Here is an 18,838-nt window from a genome sequence, read left to right as displayed (position 1 = left end):
TGCATTGCATAAGTTTTTAAATTCAATATGCATGCTTGTGTGGTGTGTGCTAGTTGTAGAACTTGGATGATGATTTGATAACTAGCATGCATAGGATGATAGCTAGACACTTGGTATGCTTTTCTAGTAATGCTAGTACCTTGCTTTTAATATTGATCTCACAAGGTATCTAGCGTTTTATTATCAAGTGATATCTAGCTAACCATGGTGCTAAGGATGAACTTAAAGGTGCAACTCCGATTGGTACACGCTTCAAAGGTTTATTCTATACACCTTAGCATCATTTTATAGTATTTACTCTCCCACAATTTCAATCTATGCATATGTGCAAGCTTCAAATTAAATACTTTAGCACATATGTAGGGGGAGCTAATACTACCATTTCGGGTTTATGGTACTTGTCCAAAATCATTTTGACATGGTAAAATTGCTTGGGCAAGCAACATGAATCCAAAAGAGCTTAATTTCCATATCTTTGTAGAGTTGTCATCAATTACCAAAAAGGGGGAGATTGAAAGGTCCTTGTTTGGTTTTGGTAATTGAGTGACAACCTAGGTGGACTAATTGTGTTTATGTGAACACAGGTGATTAGTCCACAGGTACATGTGTGTGAGCAACATATGCCATGAAGGTGAAAATGGCTTGGAGATGTTGCAAAGCTCACACATGTGATGATGAAGGAGCTTAAATGTACATGAGACATGACATTGAGTCATGTGATCAAGGTGGAGAAGATCAAGACAAGACTTGGCTTGATGGACCGGTTGCAAGCGTGAAGGGCAAGTCGAAGGCTTTGGAGTGATGGACCGCATGGCGGTTAAGCTTGAGCAAGACTTGGCGCCGATGGACGATGGCAACGGTGAAGAGCAAGTAGAGTCAAGATCGATGAACCAATGTGATCATGTGATGATATGAAGTGGATCATATCATTGTTGATCGTGTTGGTGCATGTGTTGCATCAACATTGGAGGAGATGGAATGGAATGCGCAAGGCAAAGGTATAACCTAGGGCATTTCATTTCACCGGTCATAGGTGTGTAGAGAAGTTTATGACCGGGTTTAGGATAGATGGCCGTACTATCAAGAGGGGCAAACTTGTTTGCATATCGGTCATCTAGTGCCACTTGAGTGATCTAACTTTGCATTGTCGCTAGGATCGAGTGGCGTGGCAAGTTGAGTGGCTAACATCCTTTGTGCTTTTGCTTACTAGCATGTGTAGGAGCTCCCTTGTCGCTTAAAGTACTAGTGGCCTAGGTTTGTGTAACCTTGCTCCTAGAATTGTTTAGGAGAGCTCTAGCTAGCCCAGCACCTTTGTTGCATAATTGTTATCTTTGCAAGGTGCTAGTGAACATATATAGTGGGGTATAGTCTTGGCTAGACCGATAGTTTTAATTCCGCATTTGTATCGGTTAGCCGACGCAATTAAGTTTTAGAAAAGACTATTCACCCCCCCTCTAGTCGCCATCTCGGCCCTTCACCCGGTCACCATTCTTCCTTTCCATCATTTATATTTTTCAAGTGATAATAATATAGTAATATATTTTCTATCTCTCGCGAGTGACAAACAATCACTCGACTTCTACCAGAGTCCTGCAGCATAGCATTCTACACGATCCTGTCATACTAGTAAGACTCATAGGATAAAGATATATATGCAAGTGGGTTTCATTCAACTCCTTAAAACTTAATGCACAATTATAATTTAAACTGTAGAAAAGTAGGGGTTATGCACCGGGGCTTGCCTGGGTAAGATATATATTAAAAAGTTAGTATCAGCATCTTTAGATCATCCACCATCAACTGGATAGAAAGCCCATTGCATCATCTCCTGGAGAGAATACCATTACACTATCTGCGGATTCCCAATCATCCTTTAATCGATTCGTTGATTCATCATCGTACCTATATGATATGCATGCGATGCAATGCAAAGATGTAATTAATCAACTGCAATCGTGACTCATAAAATAATAAAATACGACATACGCCTCACAAGTTATCGGGCTAGTTCTAACGATGACCGTACTTAGGCTAGATATACATGTTGTCTGATAAGGCGTTATTTCCCAATAATTGTTTTAGTTATATAAACCCAAGTTGTTCCTTTATCCCATTTCATCCATTTAATCTTTATTCGGAATAGGGTATCATTATCTATTTAGCAAACTAATTATTCTGGAGCTATAAAAATTATAGTGGGCAGCTAAAATTGCTAGGAGCCAACTGTACAAATTTTAGATAAAACACTATTACCAATTTACCATAACAATTCCTACAATTTTACATTTTTATATTGTTAAGTATCTTAAATTAATTATATAGCTTTCAAGAATATTATCAAACTATGTGAACAAAATATACTAACAGGTAGATCATGATTTTAGGAGACTAACAAAACTAGTTTTACAATTTTTAGATTCACGTACCATTTTATGTTGATTTTACAATTTAAACTATAAACCGATTTCACAAAAACATTTTGGAAATGAAAAGGGGCCGGCGGCCACCAAAACGGCCCATGCAGATACGCGGCCCAGGCGCACATCATGCGGCCCATGTGCCAGCAGTGGTTCAGCTAGGCGACCCAGGGCTGGCCCAAACAGGCAAGCACGGCCCAATCACGGTGCGGAGGTGGCCCAGCAGCGCGACTTGGCCCACAGACGTGCATGCGGCCCATTTGCGGCGCAATCGGCCTAGGCAAGGCGCAAAGCAGGCCATGGCCATGGGGACGCAGGGTGAGTGGCCCAACAGGCCAGCGCGCATGACAATTTTTTTAAAAAAACTCCCTACGCTTCCATTTATTTTGTACGCCACTTTCTAGTGAGTCACAGTCATTACGCCTAGAACCCTAGAAAGATTATCTTCTTACCCCGTGGTCCCTCCCGTCTTCTTCCCAAGCAGAGCATGAGCAGAGGACGGTGGCTTCAGCCGATTCCCGCTAGAGGGATGGCGACCAGGCGGCACATGAGTAGCAGAGGGCCCGGTCGTGCACACGGTTGACGATAACATGGCCCGAGGCGGGCCATGTCACGATGGCCACGTGCGCACATGGGAGGGGCACGGGGTGACGGCGGCGGAGGTGAAACAGCTCCACGGCAGGGGCGCTTCACCGACTCTAGGCAGTAGGTGAACCGACACCGACGACGGTGGGGCGGCCCAGCAACACGGTCCTAGGCACCTCCACGAGTGACGACCAGAAGGCACTGCAATCTAGCGCGGTAACGCGGCTCAGGCGCACAGGGGGCAATGCGCCGGCCGAAAGGGGCGGCTCTAGCGCGCGGTGGCCGGCGATGGCCGAAGACGCAGCAATGACGGGGCAACATGGTGGGACGACGAAGGAGCAGGGAAGGGGGTGGCCAAGGTGATTACAGCAGCCGCCAGGTCACATTCGGCCGGGCGCTCAGCGCCGGCGAGAATCGGGAAGGGTGGAGCGGTGAAAGCTCTAGTTTGGTTTTGGTGAATTGATGAAACCCTAAGTGCTAACCTAGTTTATCAAGTGATCATGAGATAGGTAGCGCACCTCAAGTGGATAAGCTAATAAAGATCATAACATGACAATGGTGATGGCATGGCGATGATCAAGGGCTTAAACTTGAAAAGAAGAAAGAGAAAAACAAAAAGCTCAAGGCAAAGGTATAATTTGTAGGAGCTATTTTGTTTTGGTGATCAAGACACTTAGAGAGTGTGATCACATTTAGGTTTGATAGCCATACTATTAAGAGGGGTGAAACTCATATCGGAATGCGGTTATCAAAGTGCCACTAGATGCTCTAACTCATTGCATATGTATTTAGGATCTAGTGGAGTGCTAACACCCATGAAAACATTTGTGAAAATATGCTAACACATATGCACAAGGTGATACACTTGGTGGTTGGCACATTTGAGTAAGGGTGAAGAGAATGGAGGAGATGCCAGCGTTGGTCAAGTGAGCGGACGCTGGATCCAAAAGCACCGGACGCTGACTGCCTGCGTCCGGTCACGCTAACTTGGCGGTACAGTGGCTAGGGTTTACCACCGGATGCTAGGATATGTCCGGTCGTGGTGGACCGAACGCGTCCGGTCGAGGAAAACCGGTTTTAGACCCTTACTGTACTCGACCGAACGCTGAGGCTCTAGGGTCCGGTCAGTTTTGTCGAAGCGTCCGGTTAGCTTCGTAGCCGTTGAAATCTGACGAACAGCATTTGAAGCCAGTGACACTTGGCATCCATCAGTGGACCGGACGCTGAGTCCAGGGTCCGGTTCAGTTTGACCGGAGCGTCCGGTCAGAGCGCAGTGTGCCCAGTGAAGGGGTACAACGGCTCTATTTCATGGGGGCTTCTATTTAAGCCCCATGGCCGGCTATGGCTCATATCTTTGGCCATTTTCATTGACATAGCAACCTGGTGAGCCTAGCCAAAGTCCTCCCACTCATCTCCATCATTGATTCATCATCATAGTGAGATTGGGAGTGATCCAACTGCATTGCTTGAGTGATTGCATCTAGAGGCACTTGGTGTTCGTGTTTCGCTGCGGATTTCACTTGTTACTCTTGGTGGTTGCTGCCACCTAGATGTCTTAGAGCAGCGAGGATCATTGAGTGGAGGGTGGTGATTGTCTCCGGCTCCGATCGTGGTGATTGTGAGGGGTTCTTGACCTTTCCTCGACGGAGCACCAAAAGGTACTCTAATGGATTGCTCGTGGCTTATGTGATCCTCATCTTGTGTTGGTTGTGTGGCACCCTATTGAGGGTTTGGCGTGTGAAGCCAATTAGCGCGTGAACCTCCAAGTGAGTGAATCGCTACAACGAGGACTAGCTTGCCGGTAAGCAAGTGAACCTTGGTAAAAATCATTGTGTTCATCATTGATTCCGAGGTGATTGGTCTTCATTGTTATTCATCTTCGTGATTGATTGGTTCTTTCATCTACACGGTGGTATAACCCTCTTGATCACTCTCTTTACTTTACCGCAAACTAGTTGACAAGCTTTTTAGTGTAGCTAGTTGTGAGAGCTTGCATGCTTGGTTGGTGTGGCTCTTTAGTTAGCCTTTGAGAGCACACTAACATAGGGTAGTGTCATTGCTCTTGTGTGAATTGACACTATCTAAACTAGAATTGTGGTAGGTGGCTTGCATTTTGAGTAGGTTAGCGCAACACTTGCCTCGCCTCATAATTGTCTAACCATTTGGTTAAGTGTTGTTGTAGAAATTTTTATTAGGCTATTCATCCCCCCTCTAGCAATTAGGACGGTGGATTGGAGTGGACTTAGGAAGGGGCGGCCGAGGTCCGGCGAAGCAGAGGAGCTTGGCATGGTAGCCATACGCGAGGACGACACCCAGCGGCCTAATGGAGGCAGACGTGCATACCCCGATGGTGCGGAGCAGAGGAGGTCTGGCATGGCCATGGGCACGTGCGCTTGTGCACATGCGTGACGGCGACGAGAGGCACGACAACGGCATCGACGGGACGGACGGCTCCCAGTGTGGGTCCATGCAGCTCGTGCACACACGAAGAAGAACGACAGTGGAAGGGAGGCGCACGAGGACCTTGGTCCAGTGTGGTGGTGGGCTTCACGCACACGCTCGTGAGGACCGGCGACGGACGGCGGGGAGGCGGGGTGCTGCAGCTGTCCTGAAAGAGAAACGGCGCGAGGCAACATGGGCTAGGCACGCGCTCGTGCGAGAGAGAGGGGAAGAGCCGGTGTTGAGCAAGCAGAGGGAGGCGAAGGAAGCGGAGTAGCTTGGTCCGGCTTAAGGCGCCCGAGGTAGCAGACAAGCGCACAAGGCCGAGCTTGGGCTGCTGGGGCTTCCCTGTGTAGTGCAGCGAAATGAGAGAGAGAGAGAGAAGAAAGTGCATAGGCAGGCATAGCGTAGAGACAATGCAGAGACAGACAGAGATAGCGGAGGCAGGCAAGCAGAGGCAGCACGGCACGACACGGCCGACAGCAGCGCGCCAGTGCGCGCACAAGAAGTTTAAATGACATGGCGTGGGTAGGGGCAAGACCACGTGCTTCTGACGCCCCTACGCAGTGAAGGTGAAAGACCGCTTCAGCTGTTACTCCAGTTCACCCAGAGTGCATTGGAGCGATGTGCCAAAGTCTCAGCCAGGAGGAGAGCTAGTACTAGTGTCGAGAACCATGAGAAGATGTGATGGTTGTTGACGCTGCAAGCCAATGCCGTAGCTTGCAAAATTTTACTACCAGGACGACGAGGTCATTAATTTGATGGGACAACTGAGGCAGTGGCTACTCAGCGGTGCGGTAAAGTACCTGCTCGATTGGCGCTCATATAAAAATTCGAACGTGATGCAAGAGAGGAAGAGAAGGACACGGGCGCAGGCAAACGGACACGTCGGGGTGCAGAGCACGCGTCATTCCGGTGAGGTAGGTGGGACGAGTGGCCAGCGACAGTCTCATTTTTATTTCTATTTCGTTTTAAGTTTTAACCCGATTAACTTCCACCAATAGTTATTTCACACAAAAGTTCATACTTCGCACTAACCCATAGAGACAAAATATTTAAGTGTTATTTAATTATTTTGCTCAATATAGTTTGCTAACAATGGTATTTTAAACCTAAGCTCAATATTTAAATTTTAAAATTCAAGAAACTTGTGCTGGAAATTTTTCTCAGGCATAAATCACGGTGCTATATGAGATCGTAACACCGGGGGTGTTACACCTATTGTGAGTAACGGCAGGTTACTCACGCTACCGATAGCCGAAGCATAGCAGCTACTCGACCTATGCTAGTAGGATTCATAGGTAGGTTTATCTATGCGTGTAGTTTCAATATAAATCTTGTAACATAAATGCACATCACACATATATATATATATATATTTAGTGATTATTCAAAATAAGGGTTATGCATCGAGGCTTGCCTTGGACAGACGCGGTGTCAGCTCAGTCAGTCAGTGGCGGCTCCGGGACCTCCTCCTACATGAGAATCTCCACCTCATACTCCTCGATCACCTCCTCGAACTCGTTATCTCCGATGGCCACGATCTCTGCCAATTCGTTCTCTACATTCATGCGATGATGCGACACGTTAATATTAAGGCAACAACAATTCTTAAAATAAGAATACATCTACTAAGTCACTGAGCTAGCTCTAATGGTTAAGATACTAACCACTTATCATTTCCGCAAAAATATGTATGGATTCATCTAACGGTTATTAACTTAGCAACTAAAATGTAATCTTACTCTTATTAGCGATTTAACTTATATTACAACAAGGAGCACCTAACTACCCTAGTACTTAGCATATTCTAAGGCTACAAAAATTATAGCGAGCACATAATAATAACAATGAATCTACTTTAAAAATTTTATGGTCAAAACTATTGCTAATTTGCCACAAAAATTCCTACAAATACCAATCTAAAAAATACTAAACACTCACAAATGATTTAATAAGCCTTAGCATCAACTTAGACCTGCATCATCTAATTACACCATCATATAGACAACATTTTCGGGAGCCCAACAAAATTTATTTCACAATTTTTAGACACCTATGTGAATTGATATTAATTTTCAAAGTTTAGCTCAGAATGTAAAATATAAAACTATTTCTAATTTCTTAAGAAAAAGAAAAACAAATTTTCACTCCGTGGCCCACCACCGCGTGGCCCGCGCGAACGCAGCCCACCGCAAGACAGTCCACGACGGGGCGACCCACGCGCGCGCTGCCAACTTTGCAAAAACACCCCCACGCTACATAGAAATCAACCCAGGGTCTGCAGCACTATTCCCCAAGAGAGGCTATGCAAAAAGGACCTCGCAACTATCCTTTTTTACCATGGCCAAGTCCTTGGCCACCCCTGCACGTGCCGACACGACGGGCATTGCAATGGACGGCCATGCTGACCAACTAAGGCACGCAGCGGCCCTGTTAGCGGGCCGACCTGCATCTAAGGTCCTAGCGCCTACACTAGATGAAGTTACGGGAGCAGCGGAGCTTACGGGAGCGGTGGCCATGGCGAGCGGCCACGTGCAACGATGGCGCGGCCGTACCAGCCATCCTAGACCACTACGTAGCTATTGGCTAGCGCGTGAGCAACCCCAACTTACCCCGGTCATGGTTGTGGTGATGGTTGAGGGAACGGTCAGCGGATAAGGGCTGACCGCGTGCGACCAGAGGGGTACGACGGTGCTCTAAGATGGCGCAGCCGCGTCAGCAACTATAGCGAGACGGTATAGGAGCAAGCGAGGCACGTAGGGTGAAGTTGAGGTGGAGGCAAAGCTCGTGAGGTTGGTGGATTGGCGTGGAGTGGTGCGGTGGGTGACTGCCCTCGTCCATGGTCGAGCCCGGCCTTAATGGCACGGTGGAGGGAAAACTCCAAAATTTTAGCTTGATAGGGCACCAGGGTAGAACGTGCGCATTGCTACGGTTACAGGCTCGACCATGTGCTGCTGCAGCTCCACGAGCAGGATGACGATGAGGCAGCGGGACCCAAGTATAAGGAAAATGGACTCTAGGCCCATTTACTTTGGATTTTGGTGTTTGATGACCAACACAGTCAAATTGGACTAATGAATTTGTAAGTAATTGTTTTGTAGTTCAATAGGGTGCAAACGTGATTTGGACGAAGGTGACATGATGATCCGATGATCAACACCTTAAGCAAGACCCTAGAAGCATAAGAGAAGATCCAAGATATCAAGCAAAGTCCAAGCACGAAGATAGAAACCAAGTTGGACGCAAGATCGTGAAGAAACGAGCTCCACAGAGGTGACCGGACGCGACCCTATGAGGACCGGACGTGTCCAATCAGTTGCTCGGCAACAGCAGGCGTCAGCGGCAGTGACTGGATGTTGAGCGAGGTAGTGACCGGACACATAGACTTCACTATTCATCATTGTGGCAATAACTCAGTGAGGACCGGACGCAGCGGCACTGGATGACCGGACGCACAAAGTGCAGCGTCTGATCATGTCCAGAGTGGTTCTAGATTGGCGCAAATGTGACCGGACGCGTCCGATCGATGATAACCGGACTCGCTAGTGTGTCCGATCTCTATGTGCGTGCTCAACGATCAGGACGACCGGACGCGTCCGGTCAGTAGCAGAAAGCTAGGTTTCGCCCCCAACAGCTACTTTCTCTACGTGGCTTATAAATAGACCCCCAATCAGCCATTTGAGAGTGAGCTGAGGAAACATACCAAAGGTGTTGATACACTATTTTAGTAATCTACACTTGCATAGTGCTTAGTGATACATTTGAAAGTAATCTCCATTGTCGACGAAATATAGTTGGCAGTCCACCGAAGGGGGTGCCCGTGGTGGTAGATTGTCGGTAGACGGTGCATGTAATCAGGAACCAGATGGTTACAGAGACACAAGACACAAGATTTATACAGGTTCGGCCGCCGTGTTGGCATAATACCTACGTCCTGTGTCTCATTATTCTATATTGATTGAGATCTAGATGGATCGTCCCTCCCCTAAGGGGGACCACTGCCTCTCCTTGTATAGTCTGGAGGAGGAGGGTTACAAGTAAAGTATCCTATTTGGTACTATTACAATATCTAGTACAACTTGTAATCTTGCCGTGCATGCCTCGATCTTACGGGCCAGACCACCTCGGATGGTGTGGCCCATGTACCATCTTGTGGTACCCGGGGGTATATCCCCCACAGCTAGTCCCCGAGCGCCATGTATTCTGATGCGACACGCCATTTTAACCTTCTCCGGACAGTGAGGCTTGAGTTCTTGACATTTTCGACCACCGTTGTCGCCGAAGAAGTAGGTTGTCCGAAGAATGTATGGTGCTCTTAAGAATAAAGAAAAAAGATTTCCGTCCTGGAAAGTGTGCCCACTTGGGTTTCTGTGAAGAAACGTAAGGGTGTCTTGAAGCGTAGCGTCTTGATCATCAGAGGCGTAGGGGTCAAAAAACAAACACATTCACTGCAAGGTGAAGTGTGCCCACTTAGTCCCCGAGCCTGGTAGTAGGTGACGTAGGCACGTGGTGCCAGGGTCTAAAAAGAATTCCCAGTTAAGTTGAGAATCCAATCGTCGTACAGGCGATACGAGATGCACCGGCAGGTGCATCGTACCAACATGAGAAGACGACCCGAGTTCATGTTATACACGGATTTTAAAGTGTTCGAGACGTCTAAACCATTGATCCTATCCCTAAACCACTTTTACTATACCTTAGAGAGTATATTAGGCTACTAAAACAAGCCATAATACTATCCTACTCCTTAACCCAATTTCTATACAAAAATTGCTAAAGATCACAATGCCTAACCTTTCAAAAGTTCATGAAATTTTCTAAGTGTTAAATAGATTTTCTATTTCTAGTTGCACTTTTAAGCTATTGAATATAGTACTCAACAACATTATCTCTCAACTCCAAGTATTTTATTGTCATCTACAAATCTCACATTTCAAACTTTATTAAGGTGTCACATATATGTTTTATAACGTTTTTGTTCAATAAAAATTAGTTAACATCCCAACTTGATAACTTTATAAATCACGAATTAACCTTTCATTTTACATCTTTACAACTCGATTAAGTTACCATGCTTTACCTATTCATCACACCACATGCAATATCACTTAAGTATGATGTTCATGACATGTTTTAGCAAGTGATTCACTGTGTAACACCGTGGGTGTTATGTGAAGTCGTTTTGTAAAACGTTTCGCAAAAGTGTCTTCGATGGCAGTTTGTAATAATTTGTATTTGATTTGTGAGGAAGAGCCCAGAGATACCACATTTCTACAGCTCTGACTCATTTATATAAAAAAACATCTACGGATCATTTGGACTCTTTGGAAGAAGCTGTTTTTGAATGGTCGTCTGGTAGAGCTCCCTGTAAAAAGCCATGAGAAGCCGGAAACAGGGCCCTGTTAAACAGGAGCTAAGGTACTCTTTGACGAGACTTCTTTCGGTACCGGCATCCTTAACAGGAGCTAGAGCTGTGTTCTATCTTTTATCGTCTTCTAGTTTATTTTTGCAAAATTCTTTTCTTTTATCAAACAATGCACAAAATTCTACATAAACTAAAGCCGTCGTAGGAGAAGAAACCGTCCGAAATGAGGCCACTTTAGGACCTGTTTGGCAGGGCTCCTCTCCGGCTCCGGCTCCGGCTCCTCCAGAGGAGCCCTGCCAAACGTTTTCTTGGAGGAGCCGTTTTTCAGTAAAAAACAGAGGAGCCGGAGCCGTTTTGGAGGAGCCACAATTTGTGGCTCCTCCAAAACGGCTCCGGCTCCTCCGGAGAAGCCCCTCGGGAGGAGCCGTGCCAAACAAGCCCTTAGTATGTTGTTGTTGCCTGCTTCATTGCAAGGTACTCTCTCCGTTTTATAAAAGGTATATTCTCATTTCTTCATTTTTTTTATTTTGATCAAATATATATATTAACATTTATGACGCATAACTAGTATTGTTAGATAAATTGCTGAATATTTTTTATAATAAATTTATTTGGAGATATAGATATTTTTTTATAAATCTAGTTAAATGGTGCAAATTCTGATGCTTTGTTTTGGAAGTGCTAAACAAGACTCGATTGTTTCTTTTCCTATCGGCACTCGATTTTCGATGGGCTCTCTCTAGCCTCTCCCCCTCTTCTTCTCCATGTCTAGTGAGCATAGAAGGGGGTTTCGGAGAGTTAGGCCGGCCAGGCGGTGGGGACGGCGGTAGGGCGGTTAGGGCCCTCGGTGGCAGTGGAGGCAGTTGTGCCAGGTCGGGGCGAGGCGCCATGGCCGGAGCTCGCCGTGGAAGCTGAAGGTCAGGGAAGGAAAGACAAAGGCCATGCTAGAGTTTCGCCGGAGCTCTGCGGCCGCCGCGGCGGGGTGAGGAGAACGATGAAAGTGAAGGGGAAAAAATTGAGTGCCGAGCGAGGAGAAAGATGAAAGCGCGTGTTTAGTTGGACCCCAAAATCCCAAAAAGGTGCTACAGTACCTATCACATCGAATGTTTACGGCCCGTGCATGGAGCATTAAATGTAGACGAAAAAAAACTAATTACACAGTTTGGTGGGAAATTGCGAGACGAACGTTTTAAGCCTAATTAGTTCATGTTTGAACACTAATTATCAAATAAAAATAAAGCGCTACAGTAACCCCAAATTGCAGCTTCTGAAAGTAAACACAGCCAAAGTAAAGGGGAAAAATTGAGCGCCGAACGCTCATTTGTTGGGGTAGACTTTTTTTTAATAACAGAGGACTCTGTAACCACCATGCAGCAGTTATTACTTTTGCACTTACTCGCATGCGCAGCTTCAGCCAGCCGGGCATGCAGGCGCATCTTGCAACATGCACGCCATTCCGATCCGCCACAAATAGAGTACAGTGTCTACCCAACTAAAAATCATAAGTTAAAATCTTTTACATCTAAAATAAATTACTGTATTCAAACTAATTGCACAGTTTACGACTAATTTATGAGATACATCTTTTAAGCCTAATTAGTTCATGATTTAACAATGTGGTGTTACAGTAACACATATGCTAATGATGGATTAATTATGTTTAATAAAATTATCTCGTAGATTATAAAAAATTCTATAATTTATTTTTTTATTAATATATCCTGTATAAAACCTTACGTACCACCTTAAAACTTTACGCCCTACGTTTTTAGCATTTTTAGGGCACTCCCAATGCAGAAACCACTATAGTTTCTATGGACATTAATTGTACTGCCACCTAAGCATTTTGCTGATGTGGCAAGGTAGTTATTGAAGAGAGAGAACAAAAATCATAGAAATCGGGTCTAAGTTAGAAACCATGTCTACACGAGAACCAAGACACGAAGGGATGTGATTGGTAGCGAATGGAGAGAGAGTGTATGTGATTGGATAAAAAGTTGTTCTGTAGAAACTATCCATTAAAACCATAGTTTCTATATATAGTGTCTATGAAAATTAATAGGTATAGAAACTATACGTAGTTTCTGACATTGGGACTGCCCTTAGAAGGGCTAAATTTATTTTCCCCCGAAGCAGCAGCTTCCGAGTTGCGAGGCCGAGGACGACCATTCCGCTTCTACTACTAGTCTGTAACCGCTTACTTCCGCGCACTACACACGTTCGACGAAATGCCGCCGCGAGCCCTCTTCCTCGTCAACTAAGATTCGCCTCGCATGCTTCCCCTACTCCCGTTCCCATCAGCGGACCCAGACGAGATCGACGAGTCTCGCCGGAGCCCGGTTCCTAGTCGTCCCGGCGGCCGACTGGATCTCCTGGCTCGGGCTGCCTTGATGGTCCCTGGGGTCGGCCCGGGGAGGAGTTCGAGGCGATGAGCAGGCTTGCGTCGGGGCTCCAGCGCCTGCGGAGGTCGTCGTCGCCGTGGGAGGTGCTGTGGTCCGCGCTCGCGTCATGCGGCCTTGTGCTCTTCTCGCAGCTCGCCGTGGCGATGGTTCCCCGCCTCTTCCCTTCCCTCTCTCTCCTCGCCATGCTCCCCATCGCGGGTCGGTGCTCTCTGGTTGCTCGCTTCCTTTTTGGTTTCCTGCCCCCGGCTGCGGGCGTCTCTACTTTTTTTTTAAGCGCCAGAGAATTCTGATCTTACTTTGATTGCATGTTGCATAGGGTTGGTGTTCCTTGCGGCTATCGTGCTCGGCCGCCTGTGGAGGAGGTTCATCGGGGTGGCGGCGTCGGCGCCGCTCTTCGTGCTCTTCAACATCCTCCTATTGTGGGGCGTTTACGTCTTCGTAATCTGGAGAGGTGAGCTCTTGTAGCAATGCTTGCAGTGTATTGGTAGGATGCCCATTGTGATTTTGTACGCTATCGATTGTTGTGGTCTGTGGATATTTGCTATTTTTGTCTTGCTGCATTGACTTGATTAAAGCTGACGAAGTTTCCTTGTTTAGGTGAGTTGTTGGGCTTGCTTTGTTCTCTTGGGTCCCATATAACCGAATCTTTTAGGTCATACAAAGCAAAGAGAATCAAGATGCTGGTGCTTGATTTTGATATTATGAATGTACGCGATACCTGTAAAAATTAGTAAAATTAGGTGGAAGCTTATAGCTCTGTGTCTTAGTTTAGCATTAAGTCATACCTGTTTCCCAGATTTAGAATCGGACCTTGACTGAAATAGCTGAATGAAAGGATTAAGTTTGTCGGTTGCTTCTTCTGGTTAGGTACTATAAATTGGGTTCAGTCATTAAAAGATGATTTTATGCTCCATCCCATGAGAGTTGCACAGACTTCAAAAGTTCAAAGCATGTACCAAGGGTAGATTTCAACTACGAATCCCTGTAGTACTTCAATATTAAGTGATTAAGTCACTCCTTGTGACCAAATGTGTGCTCAACTACACAACCCCGTAATGCGCAAGATTGAGCTGGCTCTGGTTAAGGGACCAAGTGTGGACACAGCACGCTCTAGTCAATTTTTGTGCTCACTTTTAGAGTCCTAATTCGTGGTGAATCAAAATGCTTGAAGAGATCAAGCATGGCACCATTACTCTTGGTTTGTCTGTGCTCACCTCTAGTTCATCGTGAATTGCAGTGCTATTAGCCAAACACATACCACTGTTGAATGATATGTTAGGGCTACCTACAGTCTGATTTATGTGGTGTTTAGCGAGTATACAAGGAAAAAGTAATACTATATTGTTAATGATCATACTGCCTATGACCGGAAGGTCCCGGGTTCGAGTCGCGGTTTCCTCGCATTGCACAGGCGAGGGTAAGGCTTGCCACTGACACCCTTCCCTAGACCTCACATAGAGCGGGAGCTCTCTGCACTGGATAGGCCCTTTATATTGTTAATGATCATATAAGACCTTTTACTGATGAATCAATTGATTTTATTCTCATGTGCCATCTAAGCACTTCGATTCAGGTTTACTATTATAACTTCATGTATTTTTAGGATGCCATCCTTTTTGGACCTGATGTAGCATATCATTGGATATTGAGGATGAGGCACTGTAAATTGGTGTCGCAGGACATTGGATTTATGTTTCTCAAACTCACAGGAAATTTGAGAGAATGTGCATACCGTAGATTTTGTGTTAGTAATCCTTCAAGTATTTATTAATTTGTTGTGTTTTATGCTGCCGTTTGGGAGCAGGAGAAAAGAGCACTGTATATATGTCTACTTCTGTTGTCGTGGATCTGTAATCAGTCAAATATTTTGCAGAAACTTCTTCTCTGCTGGACATGCTAATAAATGCAGAGTGTGCACTGCTTCTGTGGGGACTCTACAGGTTACTTCCTCAGGAATAATTCTTTTTCAATGAAGTTTGCAAATCTAAGCTAGGCCTAGTGAATTTAAAACAGTGCTTAAATCTAAGCTAGGCCTTTGATACCACCACCTTTAGGATGCAGGGCTTAATTTCTACCTTCTTTATTTCAGGATTTTATCTGATGATCCTGGTATTGTTGCTTGTGATTCTTCATATTTGGAAGAAGCTGGCTGCAAGGATTTTGTGGAAGCCATATACTCGAGTGAGGTGTTGCGAAAGTCTAGTTTTAAATGAAGCTGTTCTAATACTAACTTGAAGTAAATAGTTCTTTAACACCCTTTTTAACTTTTGATGTAGAAACTCCCAATGCTCTCAAGGATCAGGCAGTGTACCTGGTGCAAAGCAAACATTAGGGGCTATGACCATCATTGCCCTGCATTTGGTACTTGCATAGGTATTGTTATATTCCATTTTTCAAGTGATAGTGTTTTGCCCTATTGTGGCATGGCAGTTGTAGGTAGGCATTCTAATCTCCTGTGCAATTTTGCAGGACAGAAAAATCATCGGCTATTTATGGCCCTTTTGACAGGATTTGTTGTTGCTGAATCAACATATACGATGTGCTCAACAAAATGTATGCTATTTGTCTTCTTGCTTTCTGAAATGAGTGTTGGGTTTTATCCTAAATTCCTAATAGCAGATGTGGCTGTTTCTTATCTCTTTAACTAAAGTACCCAGCAACTATTTATTTTTTTTTTCTTTTCAAATTTTGCTGTGTTATTAGGTAACCAAATAATTTCACCTACATTTCCGTGTTACGCAGATATTACCAGATGCATCAGTTCAGGAACTACAAGATCGGAGGTATCTATGCCCATATCTTATTCTTTGTGCATGAATTGTATGGCAATTTTGTTTGTAAAATTTAGGTCTGTGCCATTGTCTCAGCTAGTATTTCGATTCTTGTCAGTTTTTTTTTCGAACCGTTGACTTGGATCGAATAATTACAAAAACAGTGGCAATAGTGAAAACAGTAATTAACCTGATGGCACATGCACCTACATTTTCCATTTTGTTTTCAAGAATTTCCTGCACTTTACTGGTTTTGAAGGTGCACAGCTTCCCCCCACCCCCAAATTTCTTGAACATGCAGGAGAAGCTGACCTTAGCAAATACTCTACTTGTTAAGTAAATGTGTTCAACCAACCATACACATTATTTTTTTTCTCTTCTAGGACTATTTGCTTGGGTGATTTAGCATAGTAGCTATTCATTCATTTTCTCAAACACAGCAATTTTTTTACTGCATATGAGTGAGTGCATTTGTATGTCTTTAGTACTTTCAATGGTAACATTCAAATCAGGTCGACCATGGTATAATCAAAAGCAATTATATTAAGCTATGTTCTGGACCTTTTGAGTCTGTCTTCCATGTTTCTGAGAAACCATACAGCCTTTCCTTTTGTTTTGTTTGTCCATCAAACTGTACCCTTGATTCCTGATATCTATAAGAATGACTGCAAGATGCTGAGTGTACTAATTTACTTTGCAGAATCCTGTATCTCTAAACATGGTAATCAGTACAATGCTCTTCTCTATCCTCCAGGTCCTCTGGCAGGTTTGCTCCTAACCCCTGTGTTTTCTCTTGTGCTTTTATCCGTGCTTCCATGAATTTTTTTTCCTTGTAGACTATCTGCTTTTGAGGTAGATTGTCAGGGTTGGTGCTGCATCTCTTGGAGAGCTTCAGAAAATCTATGTATTATGAGTTTTGACTTACCTCATGCCTATGCTCCCATAGTCCCATTGATCATCCTTATTAAACTATTATAAAGAAAAATACCACTCAAATTATGCAGCATGGGGATATTTACTGGAAGTTTTTTATGGTTTTCCATGTTTAAACTGATAAGTTTTCAGGCTACTGTGATAAAACATTACAACTTGCCAGTCTGTGGTTGGCATCAATTCATAACATGTACAAATCTAAATGAGATTTTTCTTATTCATGTGAATACATACTCACAGGCTGTGAATTGAAATCATCAGTAAAAAGAGGAAAGTGTGTTCAGCCCTGAATTTGAAAGCGTGCCACAAGAAATACAACTTCAGTCCACTTAATCATTGTTATATTTGGGATTATTGGCCTGACATATTGAAACTGTCAGCTGCCATATGTGTTGCATGTGTCAGAACTTGAAATGTCTGTCCATTAATTCTTTTAGCATTTGGAGACAAGACAGCACTCCTATCTACATTTGTAATTGCTATGCCTATACCAAACACGCTAATTACAACTGCAGTCTTATGTTGTACTCCCTCTGACCCCAAAGATAAGTCCACCTGATCTTCTCCCAAATGCACCAAACATGAGTCCATGATAACTCCATGGAACCTTTTTTGCTTCGTCCGTCCTTGTCTATCCCTACGTAAATGCGATTAATCAATGCAATTCACTTACCACCCGTCTTAACTCTAGCAATGATTGATGGGTAACCTAGTCATGTATCCCTCACCTTAATTCCAGTGCCAAATCCAAATGGACATATATTTGGGATTGGAGTATTACATAACCTGGTGATGCCTTGTTTATTTCTAATACATCCTCCTCTCCGTTGCCAGATTGTATTCTTGATGTGGCACATATATTGCATCTGCTTCAACATCAAGACAGATGAGTGGGTAATTACAAATTTCCCATGCTTTGGAGTCTTTCTTCATCAATTGCAGGTGTCTTCTCGTTAGCTGTTTCTTGTAGCTAAAAGGTGAGATTTTCCAGATTAACTGGAAGAAATATCCTGAATTCCAGATGAAGGAACAACCTCGATCAGGTGCTTTACGTGCACTACTCTTTATTGTTTTTTATTTATCTCAGTTACCCTAGTAGTTTATAACATGGCACACGTAAATCCATTCCCTCCCGCAAATGCAGATTCTGAAGTCAAATTTGTGAACCCATATGACAAAGGCATGCTGTGTAACATAAGAGAATTTGTAAAGCCGGAATGATAGCCAATTTTGAGTACGAAGACCTGACCTCTGATGGAACTACAAACATGGGAAATCTGAAGTGCGTCATAACTGGAGCCAACATGGAAGCTTGTTTCCCTTGTTGCTGCCCTAGACTCGTTGCGAGGATCATTGGACTCTGCTGTCTAGTTTAATGTGCAAGTAGCATTCTTTTATAAGGTTACTTTCACTTGACCGGGAATTGTAGGCACCTTATAGCTCTAGAGAACTTTTGTCTATATGGAGTTCGCATCGTGCTCCTGCATTTATTCCCCCGTTTGGTCTTGCGTTCTGTGTGGGAAAGGTAACCCTGGGATTTGAATTAATTTGAAGGGGGGCCGTGCTCTTGTTTATTACCATGCCCTTGATAGTTGGCCTCAGTAATGTGTTCCAAAAGTTGCCTCACGGAAGATCGGGCTCATGCTTTTTATCGACGTTGTTTATGTAAATGTATGATGCATGAGTTAGTATTTCTAGCTGTACAATGTACGAGTTAGTATTTCTAGCTTATCACATCTTTTGTTTATGATCACTTATGAAGCCAAAACCGTCCCTTTTTTTTTCCCTTCAACCCTACTTATCCATACCATGTCATGTGTCAACTCCACGGTTCACCCAACTATATAGTATTGTGCATACGTCATGCGACTACCCCTATAGTGTCGTCGACAAGTTGTTTTGCAAGCTCGCCTACTATCTTGT

General features: G+C 44.4%; 1 protein-coding gene across 1 annotated transcript; it reads left to right on the top strand.

Moving 5' to 3' along the window:
• The first annotated feature begins 12,970 nt into the window (after positions 1-12,970).
• Positions 12,971-18,492, top strand: LOC136540875 (uncharacterized). The gene is made up of 11 exons (XM_066532907.1): positions 12,971-13,409; positions 13,528-13,662; positions 15,085-15,151; positions 15,301-15,397; positions 15,488-15,584; positions 15,681-15,764; positions 15,954-15,994; positions 16,683-16,748; positions 17,750-17,809; positions 17,907-17,958; positions 18,060-18,492. Exons 1-11 carry the CDS (start codon positions 13,238-13,240, stop codon positions 18,134-18,136), a joined length of 948 nt encoding a protein of 315 aa, XP_066389004.1. The 5' UTR covers positions 12,971-13,237; the 3' UTR covers positions 18,137-18,492.
• The last annotated feature ends 346 nt before the right edge of the window (positions 18,493-18,838 follow it).

Source organism: Miscanthus floridulus, chromosome 2 (assembly GCF_019320115.1).
Source record: "Miscanthus floridulus cultivar M001 chromosome 2, ASM1932011v1, whole genome shotgun sequence".
Classification (NCBI taxonomy): domain Eukaryota; kingdom Viridiplantae; phylum Streptophyta; class Magnoliopsida; order Poales; family Poaceae; genus Miscanthus; species Miscanthus floridulus.
Note: the sequence above shows the minus strand (reverse complement) of the source record. Positions and strands in the feature narration are given on the sequence as shown.

Bases quoted from the DNA above. Each gene is read 5' to 3' on its own strand.
- LOC136540875 (XM_066532907.1), top strand. From the start codon at position 13,238: ATGAGCAGGCTTGCGTCGGGGCTCCAGCGCCTGCGGAGGTCGTCGTCG. The intron at 15,398-15,487 runs GTGTTGCGAAAG...CTTTTGATGTAG, and splicing joins AAGCCATATACTCGAGTGAG to AAACTCCCAATGCTCTCAAG. The intron at 17,959-18,059 runs GTGCTTTACGTG...CCGCAAATGCAG, and splicing joins GAAGGAACAACCTCGATCAG to ATTCTGAAGTCAAATTTGTG.